This window comes from Lepus europaeus, chromosome 4 (assembly GCF_033115175.1).
Source record: "Lepus europaeus isolate LE1 chromosome 4, mLepTim1.pri, whole genome shotgun sequence".
NCBI lineage: Eukaryota > Metazoa > Chordata > Mammalia > Lagomorpha > Leporidae > Lepus > Lepus europaeus.
The window spans coordinates 1170997-1198765 of record NC_084830.1 but is presented as its reverse complement, the minus strand read 5'-3'; the positions used below and the strand labels follow the sequence as shown (position 1 = coordinate 1198765).

At 67.3% G+C, this 27769-nt stretch overlaps 2 protein-coding genes across 2 annotated transcripts; both read left to right on the top strand.

Annotated features, from left to right (window-relative positions):
* ZFP41 (ZFP41 zinc finger protein) lies at positions 1-7115 on the top strand. Its single transcript, XM_062189405.1, has 3 exons — positions 1-1186; positions 3441-3516; positions 5567-7115. The coding sequence occupies exon 1, from the start codon at positions 1-3 to the stop codon at positions 580-582; it is 582 nt and encodes a 193-aa protein (XP_062045389.1). The 3' UTR covers positions 583-1186; positions 3441-3516; positions 5567-7115.
* A 1303-nt stretch (positions 7116-8418) lies between these two features.
* On the top strand, positions 8419-25890 carry ZNF696 (zinc finger protein 696). The gene is made up of 7 exons (XM_062189404.1): positions 8419-8709; positions 10916-11011; positions 11555-12311; positions 12711-12817; positions 15908-16291; positions 18689-19174; positions 20887-25890. Exons 1-7 carry the CDS (start codon positions 8601-8603, stop codon positions 21924-21926), a joined length of 2979 nt encoding a protein of 992 aa, XP_062045388.1. The 5' UTR covers positions 8419-8600; the 3' UTR covers positions 21927-25890.
* Positions 25891-27769: the final 1879 nt, after the last annotated feature.

The window sequence follows — 27769 nt, the reverse complement described above, 5'->3', positions numbered from 1 at the left end:
ATGGACGGGCCTTCGGGCCGCAGAGCCCCGGCCCCGGAGGAGGCGGGCCCGCTCGGGGAGAAGGCCCCCGCGGCGGCGGAGCCGCAGCCCAGCAGGGCGCCCGCGGGCCGCAGGCGCCGCGCGCAGCCGCCCCTGAGCCCCGAGGACGAGGAGCTCCTGTTCGCCGCCTTCGACGCATCCTTCCAGGATGACTTCGAGGGCGTCCCCGTGTTCGTGCCGTTCCAGAGGAAGAAGCCCTACGAGTGCGGCGAGTGCGGGCGCGTCTTCAAGCACAAGACGGACCACGCGCGCCACCAGCGCGTGCACACCGGCGAGAAGCCGTTCCCGTGCGGCCAGTGCGGCAAGCGCTTCCGGCACAGCTCGGACGTCACCAAGCACCAGCGCGTGCACACCGGCGAGAAGCCGTTCCCGTGCGGCCAGTGCGGCCGCGCCTTCAACTGCGGCTCCAACCTCCTGAAACACCAGAAGACGCACACCGGGGAGCGGCCCTACGCGTGCGAGGAGTGCGGCCGGGCCTTCGCCTACAGCTCCTGCCTCATCCGCCACCGCAAACGCCACCCGCAACCCCGCAAGAAGCACTGAGCCGGCTCACCGCCAGGGGGCGCCCTCCGCGCCGTGCCATGTCGCCGGAGCCTGCCGGGACCGCGTGTGGTGCCCAGGAACACCCAGCCCTTCCACCTCCCTTCGAAGGCCCAGCCCCTGGGCTCTCAGCTCTGCGTGCTCCAGTGTCCGCCCCGTGTGGCCTGGCTGGAGCTAGGGACCCGCTCTTGGGCCAGCTTCGGGGGTCCCACTCAGCTGGCCTGTGACCATCCTGAGCTCGGTCCTCTGGCCAGGGCGCCAGTCCCCGAGCTCAGCTGTGTGCCACACCTGGCCATCATCCCAGGTGGGCGGCCTGGCTTTCTGGGTGGACCGCTTGGAACACAGGCTCCTCAAGGCCTTGACACTGCTGCTGGGAGATCCGTGGCCCGGCCACGTGCAGGGGTCCCAGGCTCCACCAGCAGCTGCCACCTGCCTGCCCCTGCCCTGCAGACGGACAGTGGACACCTGCCCCTAGAGCAGCCCTCCACGCGCCCGACTCCAGGTGCACCTCACCACGGCCACGCCCACCGAGGTGGTCTGGATGGGGTCCCGAGACTGCGGACTGTGGCGTGTAGCAGGGAAGCAAGGTGACATCACCCACCTGCAGGTAGGGTGGCTTTGACTTCACTTTATTAGAGATTTGTTTAAAGAGTTACAGGGCAGGCTCCGGGAGACAGAGCGAGGTCTTCCATCCACTGCTTCACTTCCCAGATGGCGGCCATGCCCAGGGCTGGGCCAGGCCAGACCCAGGAGCCACCTTATCCAGGTCTCCCATGTGGGTGCAGGGCCTGAGCACGGAGCCATCCTTCGCAGGGAGCTGGGCCAGAGGCGAAGCAGCCAGGAAGGGAACCGGTGCCTGTGCGGGCTACTGTTTGTACCCAAAAGGCCAACAGTGGCCTTGGGCTTTGGGTGAGGTGCCGAGGTGGGCTTGGCCACCAAGCAGCGGTGCGGTGCGGGCAGGGAGGCGCCCCCGGCTGGCGAGAGGAGCTGGCTTCCTGTGCGGGTGCGTTACTGGGGTCACAGATCCTGAGTGTCGCAGCTTTTAGACACTGTGACCCTGCAGCACCTCCCCCGCGGGGACAGCACCCGGCACAGCCATCCCCAGGGTCCCCGCCCGTCCCGGTGCCCACAGCAAAGCTCACACGGCCCGCCCAGCCCAGGGAGCCCGGCCATGGCCAGCGGCAGTCTTGGAGGGAGGCTCCTGGCCCCTCTTGTACCCATTTTCCAGAGGGGCCTGCAGGTGAATCAGGAACGCGACTGCTGCTTCCCTCCCCAGGACACACAGTGACCTCCAGTAGACAGCAGAACTGCCTGTGTCCCAGAGTAAATAACGGCCTCCAGGGAGCTCAGCCTCAGGCCCCGAAACCTTCCCAGAGCCCAGCTTGTCACCTGCCATGGCCAGGTGGTCAGCTCGGGGTGTCCCCGCCCCAGCACAGAGAGCCTGCCTGGTCTGTGGTCAGCTCGGGGTGTCCCCGCCCAGCACACAGAGCCTGTCTGGTCTGGCTGTGGTCAGCTCGGGGTGTCCCCGCCCAGCACACAGAGCCTGCCTGGTCTGTGGTCAGCTCGGGGTGTCCCCGCCCAGCACAGAGAGCCTGCCTGGTCTGGCTGTGGTCAGCTCGGGGTGTCCCCGCCCAGCACAGAGAGCCTGCCTGGTCTGGCTGTGGTCAGCTCGGGGTGTCCCCGCCCAGCACAGAGAGCCTGCCTGGTCTGTGGTCAGCTCGGGGTGTCCCCGCCCCAGCACAGAGAGCCTACCTGGTCTGGCTGTGGTCAGCTTGCTGGGGTCCCGCTGGTCTGTCGGGAATGTTGGGTGTTCCACCCCAGCTCAGGTGGGCAGCCAACTCCCAGCTTCTGTGAGACAGGAGCCTTGGAGCCCGCAGCCTCTGTGGCCTCTAAGAGAGCCGCCCCCTCCCACATCTGGTGGGCCTGGGGTCCCCATGGCGCTCACCTGCGCCCTGTGCTGCGATGGGCTCCCGGGGTGTGGTCAGTACCAGGCCGCACCTGGAGGCGCCTGGTGCCACAGGTGAACCCAGACCACGCTGCTGCTGCACGGGCAGAGCACTGGGCAGTCATGGGGCCTCCAGGCCCAGAAACGGAGCTTGGGGTGTGGGTGAGAGGGTGTTCAGCCACAGGCATCTGCCAGAGTGACACCCCTGCCCGCAGGGAGTGAGCCCGGGATGCACGCTGGGGCCTCGGGCCAGCCTGCAGCAGGACTGTCCACAGGTGGCCGTGGGTCAGCTCGTGCCTGGCCCGTCCTCATTACTGAGGTCACGTGGGTGTGTGCTCACCCAGGCCGGCCGGGCTGCAGGCTGCCGGACACTCTCAGGGCGGGGTGAACGTTCTGTTAGTCTCACCGCGGTTCCTGCTACTGCTATTACGGTTTTAAACAGTTACTTGAAAGACAGAAAGAGGAGATACCGATCTCCCATCTGCTGGGTCACTTCTCAGACGGCGGCAACAGCCAGGACTGGGCCAGGTCGAAGCCAGGAGCTCCACCCGGGTCCGCTGTAAGCCCACCCGAGACCACCTGCCCACCAAGGGATGGACTCGGAAGCAGAAAGCCAGGCGTTTGTGCCGCCGGCTGGGACGCGCGGGTCCCTTCCCTGGGTTCCCCCTTGGTTGAGAACTGTGCAGATGGGAGGTGCTGGGGTGAGCGTCGGGGGCAGACCTGGGGGGGGGGTGGAGAAGGTCATTGTGTCAGAGCCTGCCCAGCGCGTGGCCTGCTGGGACAGCCTAATGCCAGCGTGGGAGTGTCTCGGCGCCTGCCCAGTGACCAGCGCTGCCTGAGCTGTTCCCTAGCACCGCTCGCGGCTGTCTCTGTGCGGTCTGCTGCAGAAGCCCCCATGAACCTCTCTTCCACGCAGGGCTCACAGGACAGGCTCCCGGCTGCAGAAGGGGAGCCGAGCCCTGGCCTGGACTCCACGGCGGGGCTGGCGGCAGGTAAGTGGCCCAGTCCTCGCCAGCTGCCGGGAGGGTGGGCAGCACTGTCGTCTGCCGTCCTTGGTGGCTGGGGAAGGCGTGGGGAGTGCAAAGGGAGCTCTTGTCACAGGTCGCCCGCTCAGTCCCCTTGGCGCTGTGCCTCAGTGTCCCCAGCGTGGACGGGGTGCCAGCAGGGCCTCCACAGGGCCACGAGGAGTGGGTGACCCAGCAGGCTCACACCCAGGGTCCCACAGATGCTAGCTCTGGTTTTATTTGAAAGGCAGAGACAAGGACAGATAGGCGGAGAGAAATCCTCCATCCACGGGTTCACTCCCCATACGCCCACAGTGGCCCCGGCTGGGCCAGGCCAGAGCCAACAGCCACACGGGCGGCAGGGACCCAAGTCCCTGCTGCCTCCCGGGTGCATAGCAGGAGGCTGGCTCAGAAGTGGAGTCAGAACTCGAATCCAGGCCCTCCACGGTGGTGTCTGAACCACTGTGCCACACTCCCACCCCCAAATGTGATCTCCTGCCGTGAGTTCGTGCCCTCAGGATCACGTGGTCACTCATGGGCGTGCAGTGGCCAGGCAGCCCGACGGCCAGGACGCCTCCCCGGCAGCAACAGAAGGTGGATGAACCGCCCGGCCAGACCGCAGCCAGTCTGGTGCCCTGAGCCCAGCGTCGAGACCCCAAGCGGCGCCCAGCCCTGAAGCCAGGTCTGGGTGATCTGTTTGGCTGTCTGCTAGCTGCTGCTGTCCAAGCAAGACTCACGGTCCAGGGAAGAGAAAAGTCTAAATAACCCAAGTCAGTAACCACAATGAAAGTTACAAAAAATTTAAAGTTGGTTTATTTATTTGAAAGGCAGAATGACAGAGAGACAGCTTCCACCCACTGGTTCGCTCTCAAGTGGCCGCAATGGCCAGAGTTGGACCAGGCCTCGGCAGGGAGCCTGGACCGCCCTCCGGATCGCCCATGTGGCTGCAGGGCCCAAGCACTTGGCCATCTCCCTCGGCTTCCCCAGGTGCATTAGCAGGGAGCTGGGTTGGAAGTGGGGCGGCCGGACACGAGATGCCGGTGTCGCAGGCAGCGGCTCACCCTCTGCACCTGAACTCCGGCCCCTTAGAGTGACAGATTGTTACAGTCGGCGATAGCCCTGCTCGGCCTGCGGGTGACTCTGTGCACCGGCATCAGGGCCACAGGAGGAGCGCGCGGTGAACAGGAGGGATTGAGTAAACCATCTTCCAGGTTAGCGCAGCTGGTGCCGTTGAGGACGGACAGTGAGCAGGGTTTGAAAGGCGTCGCCTGGCAGCGAGCATGAGGCAGATGGGCCATTCAGAGTGGGGAGGGCCCCGTGTGAGCGGCGCCTTCGGCTCAGTGACCGGGAAGCACCGGGCTGGGCCGGGAGCCTGGAACTCCATCTGCCGCTCCCAGGCCCATGGGAGGAAGCGGAGGTGAAGGCTCGGCCCCAGGCCTCGGAAATTTCAATTACATAAATGAAAAATAGGTATTTCATTGGTAGAAAGCCCTAAAACTTTATAAAGACTTAAATTGTCCCCCAAAGTAATTTAGAATCAATGCAGGGGCCAGTGTGGTGGTAATGAGCTAAGCCGCCGCCTGCAGTGCCGGCATCCCATACGGGGCCCGTTCGAGTCCCGGCTGTTCCTCTTCCGATCCAGCTCTCTGCTATGGCCTGGGACAGCAGTAGAAGATGGCCCACGTCCTCGGGCCCCTGCACCCACGTGGGAGGCCCGGAGGAGGCTCCTGGCTCCTGGCTTCAGGTCAGCCCAGCTCCAGCCATCGTGGCCATCTGGGGAGTGAACCAGTGGATAGAAGACCTCTCCCTATCCCTACCTCTCTCCCTCTCTGGCCATAACTTTGCCTCTCAAATACATAAAATCTCTTATAAAGATCAAGCTCAGACCTAGCGCAGCTAAGTGGGGTGCTGGCAGGCTACACACAGGTGCCATAGAAGCGCGGGGCTCGTGCTGGGCCTCACGTGTGTGGGTAGAGCGCGCGGGATGCGGCTGCGTGGTCCCCCTGTGTGCTGGAGCTCCCACCCCTCCCTCCCTCAGGTCCTTCTGTCTTCAGGCAGTCAGCAGATCCTGCGGACCCCTCAGCTGGTGAGACCCCCGCGGCGCCTGCAGCTCCGTCCCAGACAGGGCCCTGGGGTCCGGAGGCACAGCGGCTGCAGGGAGCGCTCACGTTCTCAGCGTCCCCGCAGGGCAGCCAGCTCCAGCTCACAGGGTCCTGGGAGAAACGTGGGAGCCTTCAGCCGGAAACCCTCCCAGCCAGCCTGGACTCCACCTGGGCCGCGCCCCCACCGCTGCGTCTGACACTGCACAACCTCAGCGGGGGGGGGGGGGGGGGGGGGCTGATGGCACAGGACCCTGGGCCCAGCGTCCCCAGCCAGGGGACCTGATGCCTGATGTCACGTGACCCTGGGCCCAGCATTTCCTGAGCTCCGCCTCCCAGGAACCTGACTTCTGGGGGCTCGACCCCTGCTCCACAGCGGCTGGGCCCGTTCCACACGGCAGCTGGGACTTGGGGGACCCACTACTTCCTGGAGAGGGTGGGGACTCCGGGCGCACCTGCACTTTATCCCATCGTGGCCGCGTGTCTCCCACGTGGGATCGAGATGTGGTCGCCCTTTTGTACAGTGAGGTGGGCAGAGGCAGATGGGACTATGCCTTGGTTCCCGGGAGAGGCCGGGCGCTTCCTCACCTGCACGGCCACTGGGGGGGCGGGGGAGCTGAGTCTCGTGCCCCACCCCCGGCTGCTGTCTCCTGGGTGCCTCCCAGCAAACCAAGGGGGAGCACGTGCCCCTCACCTTGACCCCAGTGGCCACCCCCAGGCGAGGTCCAGGGCAACGCTCGCTCAGCCTCAGCATTGAAGATGCCCTCCCGCCCCGGGCGACAGAGCCCTGGGCTGCAGGAGCCCGGCGTGGGGCTGCCTGTAGCACCTGTTCCCAGCCTGGGTGTGTGGCTGGCCCTCATGTGCCCAGTGCTCACCGCTCCCTGGAGTGGCCCAGCACCCTGGGTATCCCAAACCAGGGGCCCACCCTGGGGTCAACTGGCAGCAGCCAGTGCCGTGGCCGTGGTCTGGGTGTCGTGGCTAATGTCCCTGGTGTGGTCTCTTCCCCCGTTCTTTGTCCCTGAAATGAAGCCTCCCAGCCCTGCGTGCAGTGAACGTCTGTGTGTGACCCGCGTGTGTTCCAGAGAGCCCCGTGTTGGTGGTGGGGTCCCAGGAGCTGTGGGCACCGTGAGCAGGTGCTCACCAGGCAGGGCCAGGGCCCCATTCACCAAGCAGCTCAGTGTCCAACAAGAGGGATCCCTTCCCTGGCCCAGACACCCAGGACCCCAGAGGACCTCCTCTGAACCGTCATCTGGCCTGGCCTTGCCCACTCAGCCTTCCTGTAGGGCAGCCGCTCCCAACAAGGGACGATTCCTGTCAGTGTGGCCCTTCGGTTGCCGCCTGTGGGAGCAGGCAGGCCGCCCGCTCAGTGGGAGGCCCAGTGGCCCCTTGCGCACCAGGTTGGGGCCAGCAGATACATGCACCTGCAAGCGGAGTTTCAGAAGGAGCCGCTAGGCCACGAGAGGAGGGGCGGAGCCGCCGACAGACCCCCGCCCTACATTCCCCGAGGGGGGTCACCTCTGCGGAGCAGCAGGGACTCGAGCCCCGTGTCACTGGTGGAGGCTTCACCCGCTACGCCACAGCGCAGGGCTCCGAACAAACGGACCCAAGCCGGCAGAGTGCCGTCGTGCGGGGCAGGGGTCCCGCGTCCGGCTTCCCTCCTGCGAAACCAGGGCCCACGCGTGTGGTCGGGAGCCCCCAGCCCTGGGCGGGCACCTTTGCCGGGCGCACGCGCGGGGAGGGGCGGGCACTGGAGCCCTGCTCCTGCCTCCACGGCGGCGTTGTCACCCGCAGGCACGCGCACATCGGAGACCCCTGGCCAGCGCGGGGGCCCCGGCTGCGTGCTCCCAGCGGGGCCGCCTAGGCAGGAGCGTGCACCTGCACCCGCTCCCCCGTGCGCCGACACAAACCCGGGAGGGCCCCAGGCGGCCCTGGAGTCCAGCGCAGGGCCGGGCTCTCCGCGTGCGCCCCTGCGGCGCCTTTCCTCCAGCGCCACCCTCCCCTGACCGGCCCAGGTCTCGGGTCTCTTCCTCCCGGACGCCCCCTCCGCGGGGCGGGGGCACGGACGCCCCCTGGGTCCGCCTACTTGGAAGAACGGGCTGGGGAAGTCCCGCAAGGCAGCGGGCACAGCCCTCCTGCAGGGGCCTGGCGGACTGCGGCCTGACCGAGGGGCTCTGCGGTCCAACGCACGACCGCCACGGGGCACGGACCCGCAGAACTCCCGGGCCGCGGCTGATCCGGCCACCCGGCATCTCCCGCGTTAGCGGAGAGCGCAGCGCCGGGTCGCCCCGCGGCAGGCAGGTGCGCGTGCGCGGCCAGCGAGGCGCGCGGTCCTCCGAGCCCAGAGCGTCCCGGAAGCGCGCGCAGGGGCGGGGCAGCTGCACTTCCGGCCGGCGCGGTGGCCGCCTCCCGCTCCGAAGGTGAGTGGGCGCGGGCGGTGGCCGGGAGCTTGGGGCGGTCCGGTGCCTCCGTGTTTGGCCGCGGGCTGAGCCTGGGGCGAGGGTGGGCTCCTGGGCCGCGGGTGTCCGTCCCCGGGACGCCTTCCTCGCGGGAGCCGCGGAGGTCCCCACTTGGCAGGTGGGGGACGGAGCCCCGAAGTCACTGCCCGCGGCCCCGCACCCCGGCGCGCGAAGCCGCGGGACTCAGGGGAGACTGCCGCCGCCCCCCGGCCAGGGCAGGGGTGCGTGGGCCCCTCGTGGACGCGCGCTCGCCACCTGTGCCGGGGGTGACGCGTGCGCCCGCTGCCCCGAGGAGAGGCCCGGCGCCGCCTCCAGGACCGCCCGGCCGAGCTCTTGTCGCGGCCCGGGCGGTGGGGGCGGGCGGTGTTCTCCCTGGGCTGGAAGCGCGCGCGTCCCCTGCGGAGACCCTGGCACTCCTGCCCGCGGCTGGGAGCTGGGGCGGCGCCGGCGACGCCTCGTCCACCTCGACGTTCGTTTCCCAGGTCCCCGTGTGCACAGCTTCCGCGAGTCAGGCAGGATGGCATCCCTGGGACACACCGAGGAGTCCCCTCCTGTCCCATCCCCTGTCGCCAGTCTCTCGTCACCAGGGACACCCGGCACCCGGCACCGCGCGGCCCGGCGACATGGTACTCAGACGCGCGCAGCTCCCCGGGTGCTGGGGCTTCGCACCCCGGGCCAGGAGGGCTGGGACCTGGGGCAGAGCGCCGAGGGGTGCTGCCGGGCCCCCCGGGGACCAGTGGGAGAAAAAGTGGCCCCGAAAGCTGGGTCCCGTGCGGCCCAGAACAGCGCACCTCCGAGGTTCTGTGCTGGAGCTAGGGGAGTAGCGCCCATAGTTCTTTTTAACTTTTGTTTGAAAGAAGCCAAGAGATCCCCACAAGCCTGCGACAGCCGGGCCTGAGCCAGGCTGGAGCCGGGAGGCTGGAACTCATTCCTGGGCCCCCAGGCACCTGAGCCGCCACCTGCTGTCCCCAGGCTGTGTTAGGGGAGGCTGCAGTCAGGCGTGGAGCCAGGAATGAGCCCAGGCTCTCGGGTATGGGCCCTGGGTGCAGAGTTCACGCCAGGCTGGCCTGAGGGACCGGACCTCGCTCCACCCGTCCCTGGCTCTCAGGTCTGGGCCTTCTCAGGCTCCGTCCCCGCCCCCCTCGTGAACAGGACCACAGGCAGATGTTGGTCCCGTTGCGGGAGGAGGGCATCGTGGCACTGGGGTGACCCTGAGGATTGCCAGGTGCTGTGGGCAACCTCCCCAGAGGCCACACGTGGGCAGGACAGGCAGGTCTCAGCTGCCTGCACGTCAGGAGTGGCCGGGGGGCCACAGATTCCTTAGCAATGACGACCCCAGCGTGGCGGCCACACTGGCAGGCTGTGGGATGCCTGGGGGCAGAGCCACGGGGCCAGGCTGCCGCCTGCTGGGCCCACAGGCTCCCAGAGACAGCGAGCTCTGCTGTGTGCCAGCCAAGGCGGCCCCTGGGGGGCCTCAGGTGGGGCCTTCAGGGGCCTGAGAGAAGACCCTGGCGCCCTGGCAGTGTCTCGGCCATGGCCATGGCCGTGGCCAAGGTTTGGGCAGGCTCTGCTCCTGGCTGTGTTGGTGGCATCGCTGTCTTGCCCCTGCCAGAGCTGGAGTCGGGGGTTCAGCTGGGACGCTGTGGCCAGGGCCTCTAGCTGCTGGGGCTCCTGTGCCTGCCCCCACCCCGGGAGAGGCCTGCCTGAAGGGCCCAAGGGTGCCCCGGCCAAGGCAGCACAGCGGGGAGAAGTGTCATGGCCGCCCCGTCTCCCGACCGCCCCAGCCCTCAGGGCTCTTGGGAGTGGGGCTGGGGTCCCTTCCTAGGCTCGGGGCCCCCATGGGGGGCAAAGACATGGCTGATGAGCAGAGGGACCACAGAGTGCCCCTCCACCCCCCACACAGGGCTGTGTGGGGTTTTTTTTCCCCTAAGATTTATTTATTTATTTGAAAGAGTTACACAGAGAGGAGAGGCAGAGAGAGAGAGAGACAGGGAGAGAGAGTTCTTCCATCCGATGGTTCACTCCGCAGTCGGCCGCAACAGCCGGAGCCGTGCTGATCTGGAGCCAGGAGCCAGGAGCTTCTTCCAGGTCTCCCACATGGGTGCAGGGGCCCAAGGACTTGGGCCATCTTCTACTGCTTTCCCAGGCCACAGCAGAGAGCTAGATCGGACTTGGACCAGTGCCCACATGGGATGCCAGCACTGCAGGCGGTGGCTTTACCTGCTACGCCACAGCGCCGGCCCCTGTGTGGTTCTTGAACCAGGCCACAGAGCAGCTCTGAGCTGGGGTCTGAGAATCCATGCCCAGCGTGCGGCCGGGGCTCCCCCACCCCACCCCAGCTCCATCTGCGCTGCACGGCCTGGGTGCCAGGAGCCGCCCTTGGTTGGGTCAGGGCAGCTGAGCTAACAGCAAGGAGAGACCCCTCCTGTGCCAAGGGACGTGTATGTCCTTGGGGAGCAGCCACATCGTGTGCCCTTGGGGTGATGGCTGGGCTGGGGCACAGCACCTGCCCATCAGTGATTGCCACACCAGGGTGACCGCTTCCTGTCCTGGGTGCCGTGCTGGGACTAGGCCAGGCGGCGGGCACTGGTATGAGAGCAGGCCAGGCTCATCTCAGGCCAAGGGAGGGCCCACCATGGGGAGGGGTCAGTCCCAGGCCAGGGAAGCCGTGAACAACGGCGCCAAGTCACTGCCCTGCCCTTCTGGGGGCACACTGGGCTGTTGGGGTGCAGCTTGGCAGCACGAGGCATTGCCGGCAAGCTGGGCTGGTTCGGAGGAGGGAGGTCTCTCTAGACTAGGGTGGGGGTGAGTCACAGAGCCCTGTCCCCCCAGGCTCCCCCCACCGCAGCCCTGAGGGGCCCTCCCAGCCGGCCGACCTGGACCCCTGCGGTGCAGAGCCGGTCAGAATCGGCAGAGACACCTGGCCAGGTGAGCGCGCCCCGCCCACGCAGCCTCCCTGGTTCACGACAGCAGCCCAGACCCCTCCTGTGGACCCCCGGGCTTCGTGGCCACCAGCTGGACGCAACAGAGCAGCAACCCCGGCCCCCCACCCCGACCTGCCATGGGCTGTACCCCAAGACCAGCAACCAGGGGTCATTAGGGCCCCTCAGGAAGTACCCCCACCCCCGGGGCGGGAGGCGGGGCTTAGGCTGTAGCCCGGCAGCCACCTAGACTGCTACCAGGCAGGACACTGCAGCAGGCCGGGGCGGCCCTGGGCATCCTCTGGAGCCTGGTCGCGTGTCCCTCTGCTCCCATGTCTGCCCGGGGCTCCCTTCTGGTCACCGCTGCCCTTGGCCACTGCGCCTGCAGAGCCTGATTCCCTGTGCACAGGTGCGGGGCCTCCCTCGGCGTCCAGCTCTGTGCACCCCCGCCCTCTGCAGACCCCAGTCGGCTTTGCCCCGCCCCGCCCCTGCAGTACCCCCGCGGGGGCCAGGGGTGGTCGACGGTCAGCTTCTGCCCTTCTCCTTCCAGCCCTGGAGCCCGAACAGGCCCCGCCCTCTCCGCGCGCCCACGCTGCCCAGGACGGGGCTGGCCAGGGGGGAGGGGCGCTGCGGAGCCTTCTGCAGAGCCTCCCCCGGGGCCCCGGGTGCGCGGGCGCGTGGCACAGGCCGCTGGGGCCGCGCGCGGCCGAGGGCGGGGCGAAGGCGCACCGCTGCGAGGCCTGCGGCAAGAGCTTCCGGTACAAGTCGCTGCTGCTGAAGCACGGGCGCATCCACACGGGCGAGAAGCCGTACGCCTGCCCCGAGTGCGGCAAGGCGTTCCGCGGCTGGTCCGGCTTCATCCAGCACCACCGCGTGCACACCGGCGAGAAGCCCTACGAGTGCGGCCAGTGCGGCCGCGCCTTCCGCCACAGCTCGCACTTCACGCAGCACCTGCGCACGCACAACGGCGAGAAGCCCTACCAGTGCGGCGACTGCGGCCAGGCCTTCAGCCAGAGCTCCAACCTGGTGCGCCACCAGCGGCTGCACACGGGCGAGAAGCCGTACGCCTGCGCCGAGTGCGGCAAGGCCTTCATCTGGAGCTCGGTGCTCATCGAGCACCAGCGCATCCACACCGGCGAGAAGCCGTACGAGTGCGCGCAGTGCGGCAAGGCCTTCCGCGGCCGCTCGCACTTCTTCCGCCACCTGCGGACCCACACGGGCGAGAAGCCGTTCGCCTGCGGCGCCTGCGGGAAGGCCTTCGGCCAGAGCTCGCAGCTCATCCAGCACCAGCGCGTCCACTCCCGCCAGTAGTCGGCGCCCCGAGCCCCAGTAAATCCTTTCTGACCGATGCCAAGGGGGGCGGCTGTGCCTGCGCAAGGCCGGAGGGCTCCCGCGGTCCCCCGCAGCCTGCCGCCCCGGCCCCAGGACGGGCAGGCGCCGCGCGCCATCTGCCCTCTGCCCTGGGCAGTGGAGCTCCTTTGCAGACCCGGTTCCTCGGGTCAGTTCGCGCCCCGCCCCTTGCCCTCACACCTGGTGGGCTTCGGAAGAAGGGGTGCCCGGGTGCCTCCCAGCCCCTGCGCCAGACAGGAGCCCAGCTGGCTGCAAGTAACGGCGCCCTGTCCTGCCCCGCCTGCTCCTGGGACACCGGGGACCCGACCCCTCCAGAGGCTCCCCGGTGACACCCACAGCCCTGCGCCTGGCCCCAGGGCAGCCAGGAAGTTCCTGATCCGGCTGGACGTGCAGGCCACGTCCAGTGTCGCCTGCGCCAGGGCGCACATGACCCCAGGGATGTCCCCTGATTCGCACATGGGTGGTGACAGCAGCTGGGATCTCTAGCCTCACAGCCCTAGCCCTGACCTAGAGCCCTGAGACCCCACCAGGCCTCGCTCCGGTGGGGACTGGAGGCCAGGCTGCGCGCTGGACATCAGCCGCGGGGCTGGGGCTGGGGCTGTGAGGATGAGGTCAGTCGGCTGCGTGCCCCACCTTAGTAACCACTGTGCGGTGCAGCCACACAGACGCCATGCCTCTGCGGGAACTCCCCCCCCCCCGAGCCCCACCCCGGCTGCGGGTGGCCCCAACGTCCTAGACCAACCTTGAAGTGGCCCCTGGACGCCCTGGGGGCGGGGCCTGGCACCTGGCCTGGTCCAAGGTTGGGGCAAATGGCCTAATGCGGGGGCCTTCAGACCCTCAGCCCGGGGTGCTTCGCAGGGGACTTGCTCTGTGGCTCCTTCCTGACCTGTGTCTGGTTTGTGCTGCCTGCTGGTCACGCTGGCCATGGGCCGTGACCCTGTGCCCCCCACCCCGGGAGCACCAGGGGCAACCCAGCCCAGAACAGCCGTGGCTGTCGGGCGCATGGAAGCCAGGCTAAGAGATTGAGGTTTATTTTTACTTCCAAAGCAGAGAGGGAGAGAGATCCTGCGATCCCTGTAACATCTGGGGGCGAGAGCTCCACCCAGGACCCCCACGGATGCAGGGGCCCAGGCACTGCAGCCCCCAGGTGCATCCCAGGAGCCCATATGGGATGCCGGCCCCTGAACCAGCAGTGTGGTCAGGATGTGGGCTCAGCTGGCTGTGCCCACGGCTGCCCACAGAGATCCTCACAGGTCCTGGCAGGAGGGCGCCTCCCTCTGTACCACGCCAGGCAGGGGTAGCCTGGGGTAGGGGCGGAGCCAGGTGGACGTGGCCACGGTCATGCTGTGTAGCTGGCTGTGGAGGGTCTCCCGAGCCCTGCAGGGTACACAGAGTGCCTGCTGCCCAGGGGCAGCGGGAGCGCCCCTCATGCCTGGCTTTTAGCAGTGTTAAACTGTATCTTCCGGACCTGCACCCACCTGGGAAACCCGGAAAAGGCTCCTGGCTCGGGCCATTGCGGCCATTCGGGTATTGAAGACCTTTCTCTCTGCCTCTCCCTCTCTGTAGCTCTACCTCACAAATAAAAAACAAACAAGAAACTAGCTCTTGTCCAAGTGCAGGTGCATTGAGGCTCCCTCTGTCTACAGTCTGCTTCCTGGGGCTTCCCCGAGGGTCACAGGCAGAGAGAGAACCACAGGTTCACTCTCCAAATGCCTGCAACAGCGGGGCTCCATCTGGGTCTCCTGTGTGGGTGGCCGGGGCCCGCCCACTGAGCCACCTCCGGCCGCCTCCCAGGGCGCATTAGCAGGAAGCCGGGTCAGAAGCAGAGGTGTGACCCCAACCAGCAGCTTTGCTACGTGGCCGTTACCTGCTGGGCCACCACCTGCACGCCCCAGGGTGCCTGGCTTGTGGCTTCCCAGGACCCCTGTGAGTCTCGGGTGCTCCAGGCTTGTAGCCCTGGCCGGCCTCTCTCCGGTCTCAGCATCGCCCTGCTGTGGCCACTGGTTCTCGGACGCTGGGTTTTTCCAAACGAGTGTGGCCAGGCATGGTGAGCGGTCGCTTTACAGGAAGAGGTGGGGAAGTGGAGAGCTCCAGGTTCCTGGCCGGCCTCTGGCTGGGCCTCTGAGGCTTCCAGGGCCCCCGCCGCCCTGTTCCTTATGCCCAGGGAGCAGACCCCGCCCCCCCGGGAGGCCGTGAGAGGGAGATGTGCAGCATAGGAGGCAGCCGCTGGGAGAGGCCCAGGATGGACAGGGGAGCCCATGTCTCAGCTCGGGTCTGAGGCCCGGGCTCCACAGCAGACAGGATGCCTCCCCCCATCTCGCCCTAAAGCAGGCTGGACGGGACCACCCACCATGCTGACAGAATCCGAGGACACTGGAACTCGTTCCTGGGTACCCCGCACCCAGGCAGGGGACCTGTAGGCCACTCGTCATAGCGCTAAGGTGCCAACGCGCACCGGGGTGAAGTCACCCTTGGGACACTTGCAGCCCTGATGGGAGTCCTTGACCCCAGTCCCGGTTCCTCACTTCCTGCCAGTGCCCCCGCCACCCACAAGGGAGGCCCAGAGGCAGCTGCTCCCCCTGGCTTTGGCCCGCCCGGCATCCGGGGAGTGAACCATTGGGCGGGCCATCTCGCCTTGCTCCCTGTGTCTGCACAGCTTAACTCCTGCAGGTCTCACTGATACCACCTGCTGAGATCCTCTCTACCCTGATGCCGGGCAGAGCCCCAAGCTGCCCCAGGCACCAGCCCCGACGCCGGAACATCCCCCGCTAGGGGCTGGGGCCCCCCAACACCAGCCCCCGGCCAAGGTGGCTGCTCAGCGGGCCAAGATCGTGGCAGGAGAACGGGCAGGGCGGGGTGTCAGAAATGAACAGACTTCAGTGTTGCAACTCCCAGCCTATCACCTGCAGCTGGAAGGCCGCACATCCCCCGCCCCTGGCTGCCGAGCTGTTCCCGAGCACCTGCTGCGTGCCCACGCCAGCCCGGGGCACCGCGGGGTCACCGGGGCCCCAGGACCCTGACCCGGCTTTCCCTTTCCAAGCCCTCCGCTGGCCGGCAGGCAGGGAGCTGACCCCACGCCACGCTAGGCCACGCTAGGGAGGGGCCGCGCAAACTTCCTTAACGTCTCCTTTCTTTTCAACTTTTATTTGAGAGAGAGAACACCTTGCACGCACTGGCAGAAGACGGGGTGCAGAGTAGAGTCTGAGCCTCCCACGTGGGTGGCCCCGGGCACTGGAGCCCTGCAAGGCAGGGGCTGGAGCCCAGGCCCCCGGCAAGCTGTGCCCGATAGTTCTGAACGTCGCACAGATGCAAACAACGTTCAGAGACGCCCGGTGTCCGAGAGCCCGGAGCGGCCGCCACACCAAGGAAGTGGACAGGCCAGGAGCACAGGGCAGCTGCTGGCGACGACGGGCTTGGCCCCGCGCCGGGGGCAGCAGGAAAGGGTTTACGGCAGAAATGGCCCGCAGGTGCGCAGGGAGCAGCCCAGGGAACGCCCAGCCCGCACCTCGGCTTGCGGGGGGCGGCGGACCCAGCCCGCACCTCGGCCCCGCAGGCGGCGGCGGACGCCCAGCCCCGCACCTCGGCCCGCAGGCGGCGGCGGGAACGCCCAGCCCGCACCTCGGCCCGCAGGCGGCGGCGGACGCCCAGCCCGCACCTCGGCCCCGCAGGAGGCTGCGGACCACCAGTCCGCACCTCGGCCCCGCAGGCGGCGGCGGACGCCCAGCCCGCACCTCGGCCCCACCGAGCCCCCGCCCCGCGCCCGCGCGCGCTCGTTCCTCCCTCCCGTCCGTCCGCAGGGGCCGCGGGCCCACGCTGGACGCCGGACTAGAGGGGGAAACCGGGGCGGCGGGGCCGCGGGAGGCCGCCCAGGGCAGCCGAGTCGCGGTCCTCCCGCGGCCCAGAGCGCCGCCGGAAGTGCCCGAGCCGCAGGGGCGACGTCACGGCACTTCCGGCGCGCGGGCGAGCGGCAGGTGAGGGCCGGGGCGGTGTCGCCTGCGCGGGGCGGGGGCCCGGGGTCCGGGCGTGCGGGGCGGGTGGTCGCGGGGCGGCCGCGCGGGGTCTGGTGCGCGTCAGCTCCCGGGGCCCGGCGTCCGCGCCCGGACTCGAACCCGCCGAGCGCAGCGCCGGTGCCCTCGCAGCCTTGCTCGTAAGCTGCTCGTTTTCAGAAATCGACTTTCTGAGAAAAAATCGCACTTTCTAAAAACCATTTTCATTTATCTGAAAATCGGGAAAACAGAGAGAGAGATCCCTCAATGCCACAACAGCTGGGGTTGGCTCAGGCTGAAGCCAGAAGCCCAGACCCCATCCGGGTCTCCCAGTGAGTGACAGGGGCCCAGAACCCCATCCGGGTCTCCCGGTGGGTGGCAGGGTCCCACGTGCTCCGTCCGCGTCTCCTAGTGAGTGACAGGGGCCCAGGTGCTCCGTCCGGGTCTCCCGGTGGGTGACAGGGGCCCAGGTGCTCCGTCCGGGTCTCCCGGTGGGTGACAGGGTCCCACGTGACCTGTTCAGGTCTCCCGGTGGGTGACAGGGTCCCACGTGACCTGTTCAGGTCTCCCGGTGGGTGACGGGGCCCCGGGTGCTCCGTCCGGGTATCCCGGTGGGTGATAGGGCCCCGGGTGCTCCGTCCGGGTCTCCCAGTGAGTGACAGGGACCCAGGTGCTCTGTCTGGATCTCCCGGTGAGTGACGGGGCCCCGGGTGCTCCGTCCGGGTCTCCCAGTGAGTGACAGGGCCCCGGGTGCTCCGTCCGGGTCTCCCGGTGAGTGACAGGGGCCCAGGTGCTCCGTCCGGGTCTCCCGGTGAGTGACAGGGGCCCAGGTGCTCCGTCCGGGTCTCCCGGTGAGTGACAGGGGTCCAGGTGCTCCATCCTGGTCTCCCGGCGGGTGGCAGGGTCCCACGTGACCTGTTCAGGTCTCCCGGTGGGTGACAGGGGCCCAGGTGCTCCGTCCGGGTCTCCCGGTGGGTGACAGGGGCCCGGGTGCTCCGTCCGGGTCTCCCGGTGGGTGACGGGGCCCCGGGTGCTCCGTCCGGGTCTCCCGGTGAGTGACGGGGCCCCGGGTGCTCTGTCCGGGTCTCCCGGTGGGTGACAGGGGCCCAGAACCCCGTCCGGGTCTCCCGGTGGGTGACAGGGGCCCAGAACCCCGTCCGGGTCTCCCGGCGGGTGGCAGGGTCCCACGTGACCTGTTCAGGTCTCCCGGTGGGTGACAGGGGCCCAGGTGCTCCGTCCGGGTCTCCCGGTGGGTGACAGGGGCCCGGGTGCTCCGTCCGGGTCTCCCGGTGGGTGACGGGGCCCCGGGTGCTCCGTCCGGGTCTCCCGGTGAGTGACGGGGCCCCGGGTGCTCTGTCCGGGTCTCCCGGTGGGTGACAGGGACCCAGGTGCTCCGTCCGGGTCTCCCGGTGGGTGACGGGGACCCAGGTGCTCCGTCCGGGTCTCCCGGTGGGTGACAGGGGCCCAGGTGCTCCGTCCGGGTCTCCCGGTGGGTGACAGGGGTCCAGGTGCTCCGTCCGCGTCTCCCGGTGGGTGACGGGGCCCCGGGTGCTCCGTCCGGGTCTCCCGGTGGGTGACGGGGCCCGGGTACTTGAGCCCTCACCTATGTCCTGGGGGCAGGGGTGGGATCCCGGGCAGTGCAGGGATGGAACCCAGGCGCTGTGATGCGGGGTGGGGACACCCCAGGGCCTCGTGCCTGCTCCCAAGCCGGTGTCCTAATTCACAGTCTGCATTGACAATGGGGGGGGGGGGGTAAAACCCTGCCGCCCACTGGTTTTTCTTCTGTGTGCCAGCGCCCCCACTGTCTAGCGTGTGAGGCCTCACCAGCTGCGGCTCTGAATGGGTAGCAGGTATTTCTTGTGTCTGTTCTGGGGCCTGAAGTTTGCTTGCAGAGCTGAGTCTCCGACTTTACCTCTTGTCAGGCTTTGAAAGGCACCCCTCAGAGCCGGCGTCGGGGCCCCTCAGAGCGGCGTTGGGGGCCCCTCAGAGCGGCGTCGGGGCCCCTCAGAGCGGCGTTGGGGGCCCCTCAGAGCGGCGTCGGGGCCCCTCAGAGCGGCGTTGGGGGCCCTCAGAGCCAGCGTCGGGGGGCCCCTCAGAGCCGGCGTTGGGGGCCCTTCAGAGCCGGCGTCAGGGCACACCACGTGGGTGCTGTTCCGAGTCCCGGCTGCTCCACTTCCGAAACAGCTCCCTGCTGCCGGCCTGGGAGAGCAGCCGCAGACGGCCCAGGTGCTGGCCCTGCACCCGCGTGGGAGACCCGGCTGGAGCTCGGGCCTCGGCCTGGCCCTGTGCCTCTGGGAGTGAGCCAGCAGATGGGAGATTGCTGTCTCTCAAACTGCCTTTCAAATAAGTAAATAAAGTCACTCCTTGGCCCAGAGCTGCACCGTTCACATCGTTGTCCCGAGTTTTTGGCTTCATATCTTTGTCCTTTCTAGCCATCGAGTCAGTGTTGAAATCTGAAGAAAACTCCAGGTGTCAGGTGCCGGGCACGGCCCTGCGGTGCCAAGGCCCCAGCGCAGGTGGCACGGCCACGCCCCTGGTGCTGTGCGTCTCGCTCCAGGGAGGAGTCGCTGCAGAGCCCAGGCCTCGGTCCCCAGGGTCTGCCCTGAACACGTCTTGGGGCCGTCTGGTTGCTGGCGCCAGGACGGTCAGCGGTGCGGCGGCTCCCTCGGCCCAGCCGCTTGCTCAGCCCTTCTGTGCTCAGTGTCCTGTGTTCCCATCTCTTCCCCTAGCGGCGTCCGTTCCCGGCCGCTGGTCTGCAAGGAGGATCGAGGACGGCGGCCAGGCCTGGATCCCGGGCGCCAAGGAGAGGGAGACGCTGATGGAGGCGCCCACAGGTGAGGGGCACGAGGGGCACCACAGTCAGGCGAGCTCTGCCGGGCAGGGGGACCTCATCTGCCGCGCTGCTCGGGCCGCCCCACCGCCCTGGCCTCGGCTCACGCAGATCCTGTGCCACGCACACCCCCGCCGTGTGGGTCCTGGCCTCACTCTGCCCGCCCCCTCCCAGCCCGCTGGAGGCGCCCAGGGCGTCAGCACCTGGCTCGGTTTGTCCAGGAGGCGACCTACCAGGGTCTGACGAGTGACAGGCGCCCTTCGGCCCCCTGGCCTCTCGGACGCCCTCCCTCTGGAGGTGTAAGACCACGTTTGCCGGCTGCCAAAGCCAAGGGCCGGTCCTGTGACTGAACTGCTACATGACGAGCCCTCCCTAGCCCAGAAATGCGGTTTGAAGCTCTTCCTGCTCTTCCTGGTCACTGCGGTCAGCCGCGGGAGCCAAGTAGAAAAGGCGTCCCTGGACCCCCACCCCGACGCGCCTGTGCCTTCCCGAATTCCCAGAACCCACTGGGGGGACGGTGAGGAGGGAGCGGCCCAGGGGCGCAACCGCAGAGCCACTCTGGGAGCCTGGGCTGTGCCTGCCCTCCCTTGTGGGGTCTGCGTCGTGTGCGGGTGCAGTCAGAGGGCTCCTCACAAGCCTGCCAGCGGGCCACACATCACCAGCAGGCGCTGGCGCACGGCGTGGGGGGGCAGGCAGGTGGCAGCACCTCACGTGGAGAGGAACGCAGGGCGCCACCCCCGCGCTGACCAGGCAGTGCCATCGTGCCGCGGGAGGCAGGGCGGCCCGAGGTGATCCGCGGCCCTCGGGTCTCGTGGCCTCTGTCCCGTCAGCAGCCGGGGTCTTGGTTAGAAGTCGCACAGCCACAGGTTCTGCTTCCCGGGGACTTCTTTCCACCCTGGTACCTGGGATCCGGGCTGGGCGAGCATTTGCGGGGGCGCTGCCCTGGCGCTGTAAGGTGTTCCCCAGCACGTGGCCTGCGTGCTTTATGGTTGGGGCCCCGTGGGGCTCCCCTGAGCGGCGTGCAGGGGCTGCAGGATGCAGGGCCTGGGGGGTGGCCCCGCGGACCTGAAGGGCGCTGCGGTCCAGGCGGATGCCTGCCCCGTAACCAGACCTGTGGGGAGTCCCTGAGCTCGCAGCTCTGCCGGACCAGGCCAGGGGCCTTCATCCGAGCGCCGCCCGAGGCCCTGCTGTGGCCTTGGCAGCTGCTGCCCGCCACGCGCTCGGGAGGCTACACTGAGCCCCTGTGCCGCCGCCTCCCTGAAGCTTCTCAGTGGCCAGGATCTGCCCCTGAGCCCGGCCGCGCTGCCCAGCCCCGGGCGGCGGCGGCTCTCGGGCTGAATTCTGACCCGGGGAGGACGGTTGTGTGAACAGAAGCTCTGAGCCTGGGGGGTGCGGGGGTGGAGCGTGCTGTCCCGGGGACCCACGGGCGGGGGAGGAAGCTGGAAGCCGCGGCCCCACGGCGCGCCCCTCCCCATTTCCGTGGCTCTCCAGGCAGATGGCGGAAGGAGGGCTTGCCCGGAACCTGGTCCCCTGGGGCCGGGTCCTCACAGGGAAGGAGTGCGGCCGGCTGTCCCCAGCCTGTCCCTGCCGGGAGCCGCAGGCCCAGGGCCTGCTGCTGTCGCTCCGCCCTCGCCACAGATGCCAACCCCACCTCCCTGCGCCTGCGATCGGAACGCGGCGTTTCCGCTCGTGACGCGGTCCACGTGTGTCTTCCAGCGCAGGCCCCACGTGGCAGCCCGGCTGCCGGGCAGGCAGCTCCGAGTGTAGAGGTGACGCCCACGCTGGAGACGGCGGCAGGAGGGGGCCCGGGAGAGGCGGCGCCAGGGCCGCCGGAGGCCCCTGGCCTTTGTGAAGATGCGGAAGCTGGAGGGAGGCCCGGAGGGGCCCCGCAGGTGCCCGTGGGCTGTGAGAACGCTGGGGGCCAGACTGGCCACGGAGGTGGTGCGTCCGGCTCCGACGTCCCCTTGAACACGAGCCCTGCGGCGGGGCCGAGAGGGCGGCCGTACGCCTGCGGCGCCTGTGGGCGGAGCTTCACGTGCTGCTCGGACGTGGTGAAGCACCAGCGCATCCACGCCGGGGAGAAGCCCTACGAGTGCGGCGACTGCGGCAAGGCCTTCATCCACAGCTCGCACGTGGTCCGGCACCAGCGCGTGCACAACGGGGAGAAGCCGTACGTGTGCAAGGAGTGCGGCAAGGCCTTCAGCCAGCGCTTCAACCTCATCCGCCACCAGCGGACGCACACCGGGGAGAAGCCGTACGAGTGTGCCGAGTGTGGCAAGGCCTTCGGCCAGCGCTCGGACGCCGTCAAGCACCAGCGGAGCCACACTGGGGAGCGGCTGTACGCGTGTCGGGAGTGCGGGAAGGCCTTCGTGCACAGCTCCAACGTGGTGCGGCACCAGCGCATTCACCACGGGGAGAACCCGTACGCGTGTCCGGAGTGCGGCAAGGCCTTCAGCCAGAGCTCCAACCTCCTGCAGCACCAGCGCGTGCACACCGGGGAGCGGCCCTACGAGTGCGGGGACTGCGGCCGGGCCTTCAGCCGCAGCTCCTTCCTCAGCGAGCACCGCAGGATCCACACCGGGGAGAAGCCCTACGAGTGCGGGCACTGCGGCCGCGCCTTCCGGGCGCTCTCGGGCTTCTTCCGGCACCAGAGGCTGCACACGGGCGAGAAGCCGTTCCGCTGCACGGACTGCGGGAGGGCCTTCCGCCTGAGCTTCCACCTCATCCAGCACCGGCGAGTCCACGGCCCGGAGTGAGCCGCGCGAGGCGCCGAGTCGTGTCCGCCCGCCTCGGCGTGCACGGAGGGGAGCCAGGAAGCTGCGTGGTTTGACTTCTGCGCTGTGGAAACTTGAGCGTGGCTGTGCCCCTGCTCGGCAGTCTGGGCGGCAGCCGCAGGCTTCCCAAGGAAAGACCTGAGCGCGCGTGTCCGCAGGCTGAGAGGCACGGAGGTGGTTTTTTTTCCTAGCGATTGAGAGGCAGAGAGACAGGGACAGCGACAGGTCTCCCATCCGCTGGTTCACTCCCCAAATGGCCACGACGGCCGGAGCTGGGCCTGTCAGGAGCCAGGAGCTTCCTCCAGGTCTCACGCACGTGGGCCGTGTTCCGCTTTCCCAGGCCATCAGCAGAGAGCAGGACTGGAAGAAGAGCAGCCAGGACGCACATGGCTCTCGTGTGGGACGCTGGTGCCTCAGGCGTCGGCTTGGCCTGCTGCGCCACAGCGCCGCCCAGCGTGAATCTTCAGAATGGCGGCACTGCCATCCTGCACCACACGTGAGAAGGGGACGCACAGCTGCCCTGGCCCGGCAGTCACAGCCAGTTCCCCAAGGCCAGGGAGCAGAGCAGGGGCTGCTCTGCCAGGCACGGGAGGCTCCCCCAGCAGGCGGCACAACGGGAGCGGGAAGAAGCAGGTGACGGCAGTGCTGCCGTGGTCTGCAGGGCAGGCCCGGGGTCCTCCGACGATGAGAGCTGCAGGTGAGTTCAGCGGTCGAAGGGCACCGCTCCAGAATACAGGTGTCAGCTGTTCTGTACCGCGGCAGTGAGCAGACCGAAAAGGAAGCTCACATAAATGAAATGTATTTCCACCAGCATCACACATGGAACCCCAGCCATCAGTGTAGCCAAGGGAACACAGGGAAGACCGAGAGGAAGCAAAGACCACTAACCGAGCGGAAAGCCCCTGCCGACAGCTCTCCCAGGCTGGGGAAGCTCCTGCGGCCCCACCAGAGCCTCAGCTTACGCTGCAGAAACTGAAAACCAGACCCCGGGGGCCGGCACTGGTGTAGTGGGCTAAGCCTCCACCTGTGGCACCAACATCCCACATGGGCGCCGTCCGAGTCCTGGCTGCTCCTCTTCCGAGCCAGCTCTGCTGTGGCCTGGGAAAGCAGTAGAAGATGGCCCAAGTCCTCGGGCCCCTGCACCCGCGTGGGAGACCCGGAAGAAGCTCCTGGCTCCTGGCTTCGGGTCAGCCCAGCTCTGGCCGTTGCGGTCAGTTGGGGAGTGAACCAGCAGGTGGAAGACCCCCCCCCCCAGCTCTACCTCTCTCTGTAACTCTTTCAAATAAACAAACATAAATATTAAAGAAATTGGGAGCAGACACTGAAACACCTGTATATAAGCAGTCGCGGCAGCGCAACGCACAGACGCTGACGGTGCCAGCATTCAGACCCCCAGACCTCCATGAGGTTGGTGGCTAACAATAGGGGTCTGCTCAGGCAGGGGGGGGTTTTAACTGTCTGTTAAGCTGATAAGGACAGATCCTACACTTGATCTTAGCAAAAGGCTAAGTTATTTGTTTGAAAGGCAGAGTTTCAGGGAGGACAGAGAAAGATATCTTCCATCCACCAGGTCACAACTCAGATGACCACAATGGCCAGGGCTGGGCCAGGCAGGAGCCAGGAGCCAGCAGCTCCATCTGGGTCTCCCATGTGGGTGCAGGGGCCCAAGCGCTGGGTCCGTCATCTGCTGCCTTCCCAGGCCATCAGCAGGGAGCCAGCACTCACATGGGATGTCAGCATCGGAAGTCGTAGCCTAACCCACTGCTCCACAGTGCTGGCTGCCGAAAGGGTATTTTGAGGGGCCAGAACTGTGGCGTAGCTGGTTAAAATGCCATCTGCACCGCCGGCATCCCACATAGGCACTGGCTGCTCCACTTCCGATCCAGCTCCCTCCTAATACACCTGGGAAAGCAGCAGAGGATGACCCAAGTCCTTGGGCCCTGCACCCGCGTGGGAGACCTGGGTGACGCTCCTGGCTCCTGGCTTTGGCCTGGCCCAGCCCTGGCCATGGCAGCCATTTGGGGAGTGAACCAGAATGGAAGTTTCTCTGCCTGTCTCTTGTCTCTCCCTTTCTAATTATTTCAAATAAATAATTTTTTAAAAAGTACTTTCAGCCACAAGCAGGGACACAGCTACGGGATGGCAGGGCCGGGGGCACGTGCAGTGGGACGCTGGGCATCCAGGGCCAGCGCCATGTGTCTCCCTGCACGCGGAGTGTCCGGAACAGGCAAAGCCATGGGCTGCGACGGGAGCTGCTCCGAGGTCAGAGTTCTGGCCCTGTACCCCCTGCCACTTGGATGCCAACATGCAGCTCGTGGCCGGCCACAGCGAGACAGGTTACAGGGAGCTGGTGACCAGGACTGCACGTGGCGCCCACGCCTGGGTCCCCACTGGGCTCCCGGCTTGGGCTCCGGCTCCGGCCCTGGACCCCCACCCCGGCTGCTGCTCATGTTTGGGCGTGAGCCAGCCGTTGGGAGTTCTCTCCCCCTCTCATAATGATAATAATAGAAATAGTTATTGTTAAACGTCCTCCCTGCCCCAGGGCCAAGCTTGGTCCCCAAGTGGAACTTCTGAAAACCACACAGCTCAAACGGGCTGATTCCAACTTGCACAACTTCCCGATCATCCGACGCTCAAATCCCGCCATCCAGCCACGCGTCTCACAGCAGCACGTTTTTCACAGGCAAAGCTGAACAGCTTCTTGCATCCGGCAGGTTTTGTTCTGCATGGCGGGGGCTGTGTGCGCCGTGACCTGGAGGGAAAGCAGCCGTGTGTCCCCGAAAGGGCCTCTGGCGCCGTCTGGCGGAGGTGGGCTGTGTTGGTACCCAGCTTAGGTACTACTGACCGGATGCTTTACTTGGGACAAGAGCAAACGCAGAGGGCCCGTGGCACCTTCAGGACACCCGTGGCACGTCCGGGGCTCCCACCTGAATTCTGGGAGCCAGCTTCCTCTTGTCCCACCGCAGCTCTCGGAACCAACCTGCTCTAAACACCTGCGGTTCACTTCCGCTCCGGTGAGAGCAGGACCGGGACCAAGACGGGGCTCCCGCGTGCAGACGCCACTGCCGGGCCGGCCCTGCCTGCAGGTCCTCCGAGAGGCAGGCGACGGCATGCTGGAGGATCTGCCGTGCCGCGAGCCACAGGTGAGTTACACGAGAGCAGGTCCATGCCATGGCCAACAGGATTGCTGCTAGCACTAACAAGGCCGCCGGGAAGAACGGGACGCCTGGAGTGTCCGCAGTCAGGCCACGGCCGCCGCCGCACTGCTGACGCACTGGAGCCGCCCCGTGGGTGGCCGCAGCCTCTGTGTGCAAGCCGGACGCCCGGGCCGGGGCAGGGAGCCCGCGTCCCACCCCGCGCCAGCTCCACTTCCAATCCTGCTCCTCGCTAACGCGCCCATGGGGGAGACCCGGGGGAGCTGGCGCAGCTCTGGCTGTTGGAAGCGTTTGGGTGGGAGATCTTCCGTCACTCTGCGTTTTGAACAAATACATCTGAAAAAGTGACAGAAAGGTTCTTTATATGCAAAAAATACTCATCAAACGGTCTTGTGTTACAAAAGAGAACACACGTATTGAAAACTTTAAAAATGAAACACGGACAGGAAGTGAAGACACTGACCCGGCCCCCTGGGTTCCCTGGTTTCTGGCTGGGCCCCTCCCCTGAACAGCCCAGCATCCTCTCTGCCTTTTGTCGAACCTAAGGTGGGGGCAGGTGCTGGCGCCCCCATCAGGCCTGGTTCCACCCCAGCCGCCTGCGCTCAGCGCTCCGAGGCCGCAGGTGGTGAGCCAAGGCCCCCGGTTCGTGGTGGAGCTCCGGCTCCTGGCCCCAGCCGGGAAATGCTGTGGGCACTTGGGGCGTGAACCCGGAGATGGACGCCCGCCTCTGTCGTCTTTTGATCACGGATCTATCTGTTGCCCTCTTTTCAGATGAATAAACCCATCTTTGTAAAAACGAGGTTGCTGTGGCTACGAGGGAGAAGCGGTCACAGGGCGTCCCCACCTCCTCCCCAGCCTGACGCCTGCGTCCCTGTCCCACCCTCCCGGCGGCTCCAGGCTGTGCTCCACCGAGAACCTGCAGCCCTCGGGGCCTCGCCACGTGGTTCTGAGGGAGGTGACTCGACTCAGCAGGGCCAGTTGAGTCCACATGAGAGAGCGACAGGACACTCCCGCACCATGCTCAGCCACAGCGAAGGCCCTGTGTCCCTGGAGTCCCCACGGGGCGCACAGCTACATGTGCGTGTGCTGACATCTCGTCGGGCTCTCTAGGAACGGGCGGGGCCCAGTGAGGTCGCCTGCATGGGGACAGGACAGTTCCCACGCCACTTTTCTAGGCAGCCGGGTCGCGCTGGTCGGGCTAAACAGAAGACCAGTGGGCCACGGAGAGCTGGTAGGGGGCAGAGAAAGAGACAGAGGCACGTGGGGACACAGGAGGGAAGCACCTGGCTCAGACCGCGGCGGTGTGGTACAGCCGGCAGGGCCCCGGTCAGCCTGCCTGCCACCCCCCGGGTCGCCGTACACCACAGTGCCTGTCCCCGGCTGTCCCCACACTGCCTGCCCCTCAGGACCTCCCTCCCTGCCGGGCCCTTTCCTCTCAGTGTGCTGAGCTCCCACGCCCTCCACGCCAGTGCCCGCACCAGCCTCCAGGGTGCAGATGCGGGTCCCCTCCTGTGGCCGCTCCTCCAGCTCATAGGGGCCAAGCAGCCTTGTTCTCCGCCCCCCGAGACCACGCCTGCAAAGTCCCCACCGACCTGGTCCTGCCGACCTCTGCACACTGGGCGACAGGCGGTCACCAACTCCCCGGGGATTCCCGAGCCCACTGCTCCCAGCTGGCCGTCTTCTGGCCACCATGGCAGCCATCCCACACGCTGGCCCCAGGGACGGGACGGCATATGTGTCCAAGGGGATCTCGGCCCTGAGCTGCACCCTCAACAGCCCCAAACCCCGCCGCCCGCCTGCCCAATGCAGACCACCCACCTACTCCTTTGCTCCCTCCTGCTCCTCCCCCGCCCAGCGGAATCCCCAGCCTGGCAGCTCCCCCAGGCTCGGCGGAGGCTGTGCCCCGGAGCGAGCTTCCGGCAGTGACGGCGCCAGCCAATGCCACTGCAAACAGCCCACGCGCCAGCCCCAGCCTCCTTGCCACGGCGCTGCTCTCAGGGTGGAAGCAGGGACCAGAGAGACGCCTGCGCCAGGCCACCCGGCCAGCTGCAAGCTCGCTATGCCTCACCGCCCTTCCCAGCGAGCTGCTCCTCCCCGAGGGTCCTGGAAGGTCCAGTCTTGCCTTGCCAAGGGGCCTGAGCCCGGCGCCTCCAAAGGGGACTTTGAACGTCTGTCTCCCCGTGGCTTCCTCCAGATGTTTATTTACTTCCACCTACTTGAAAACCAGAGCGACAGACACACAGGGCTCCGATCGCTGGTTCACTCCCCAAGTGCCCACAGTGGCCAGCACTGGCCGGACTGAAGCCAGGAGCCTGGAACGCCCTTTGGGTGTCGCCTGTGGGAGGGCCAAGCACGAGCACCCAGGATGCAGCAGCAGGAAGCATCGGCAGCGGGGTTGGGGGTTCGAGGCCAGGGGGGTCTTTGTGCGAGACCCTCAGCCGTCGGCTGGAAGAGCCCGGCCTCGGGCTGGTGAGCGTGTCTGCTTATTAGCAATCAGGCACAGATGTTCATGGGGGAGAACAAACCTGGGGTGGTGACAGCAGTTCTGCAGGGCAGAGGGGCAGCATGCCAAAAGACCCCTACCAGTCGACTTCACACAGGCCACGCAGGCCCCATCTGGAATGTGGGCGTTGCTTATCGGCTCTCTATCAGTCACGAAGGCACAGCCAC

Coding starts and splice junctions, on each gene's coding strand:
- ZFP41 (XM_062189405.1), top strand. CDS start 1: ATGGACGGGCCTTCGGGCCGCAGAGCCCCGGCCCCGGAGGAGGCGGGC.
- ZNF696 (XM_062189404.1), top strand. CDS start 8,601: ATGGCATCCCTGGGACACACCGAGGAGTCCCCTCCTGTCCCATCCCCT. Junction 8,710..10,915: donor CCGCGCGGCCCGGCGACATG/GTACTCAGACGC, acceptor CTGTCCCCCCAG/GCTCCCCCCACCGCAGCCCT. Junction 11,012..11,554: donor CGGCAGAGACACCTGGCCAG/GTGAGCGCGCCC, acceptor TTCTCCTTCCAG/CCCTGGAGCCCGAACAGGCC.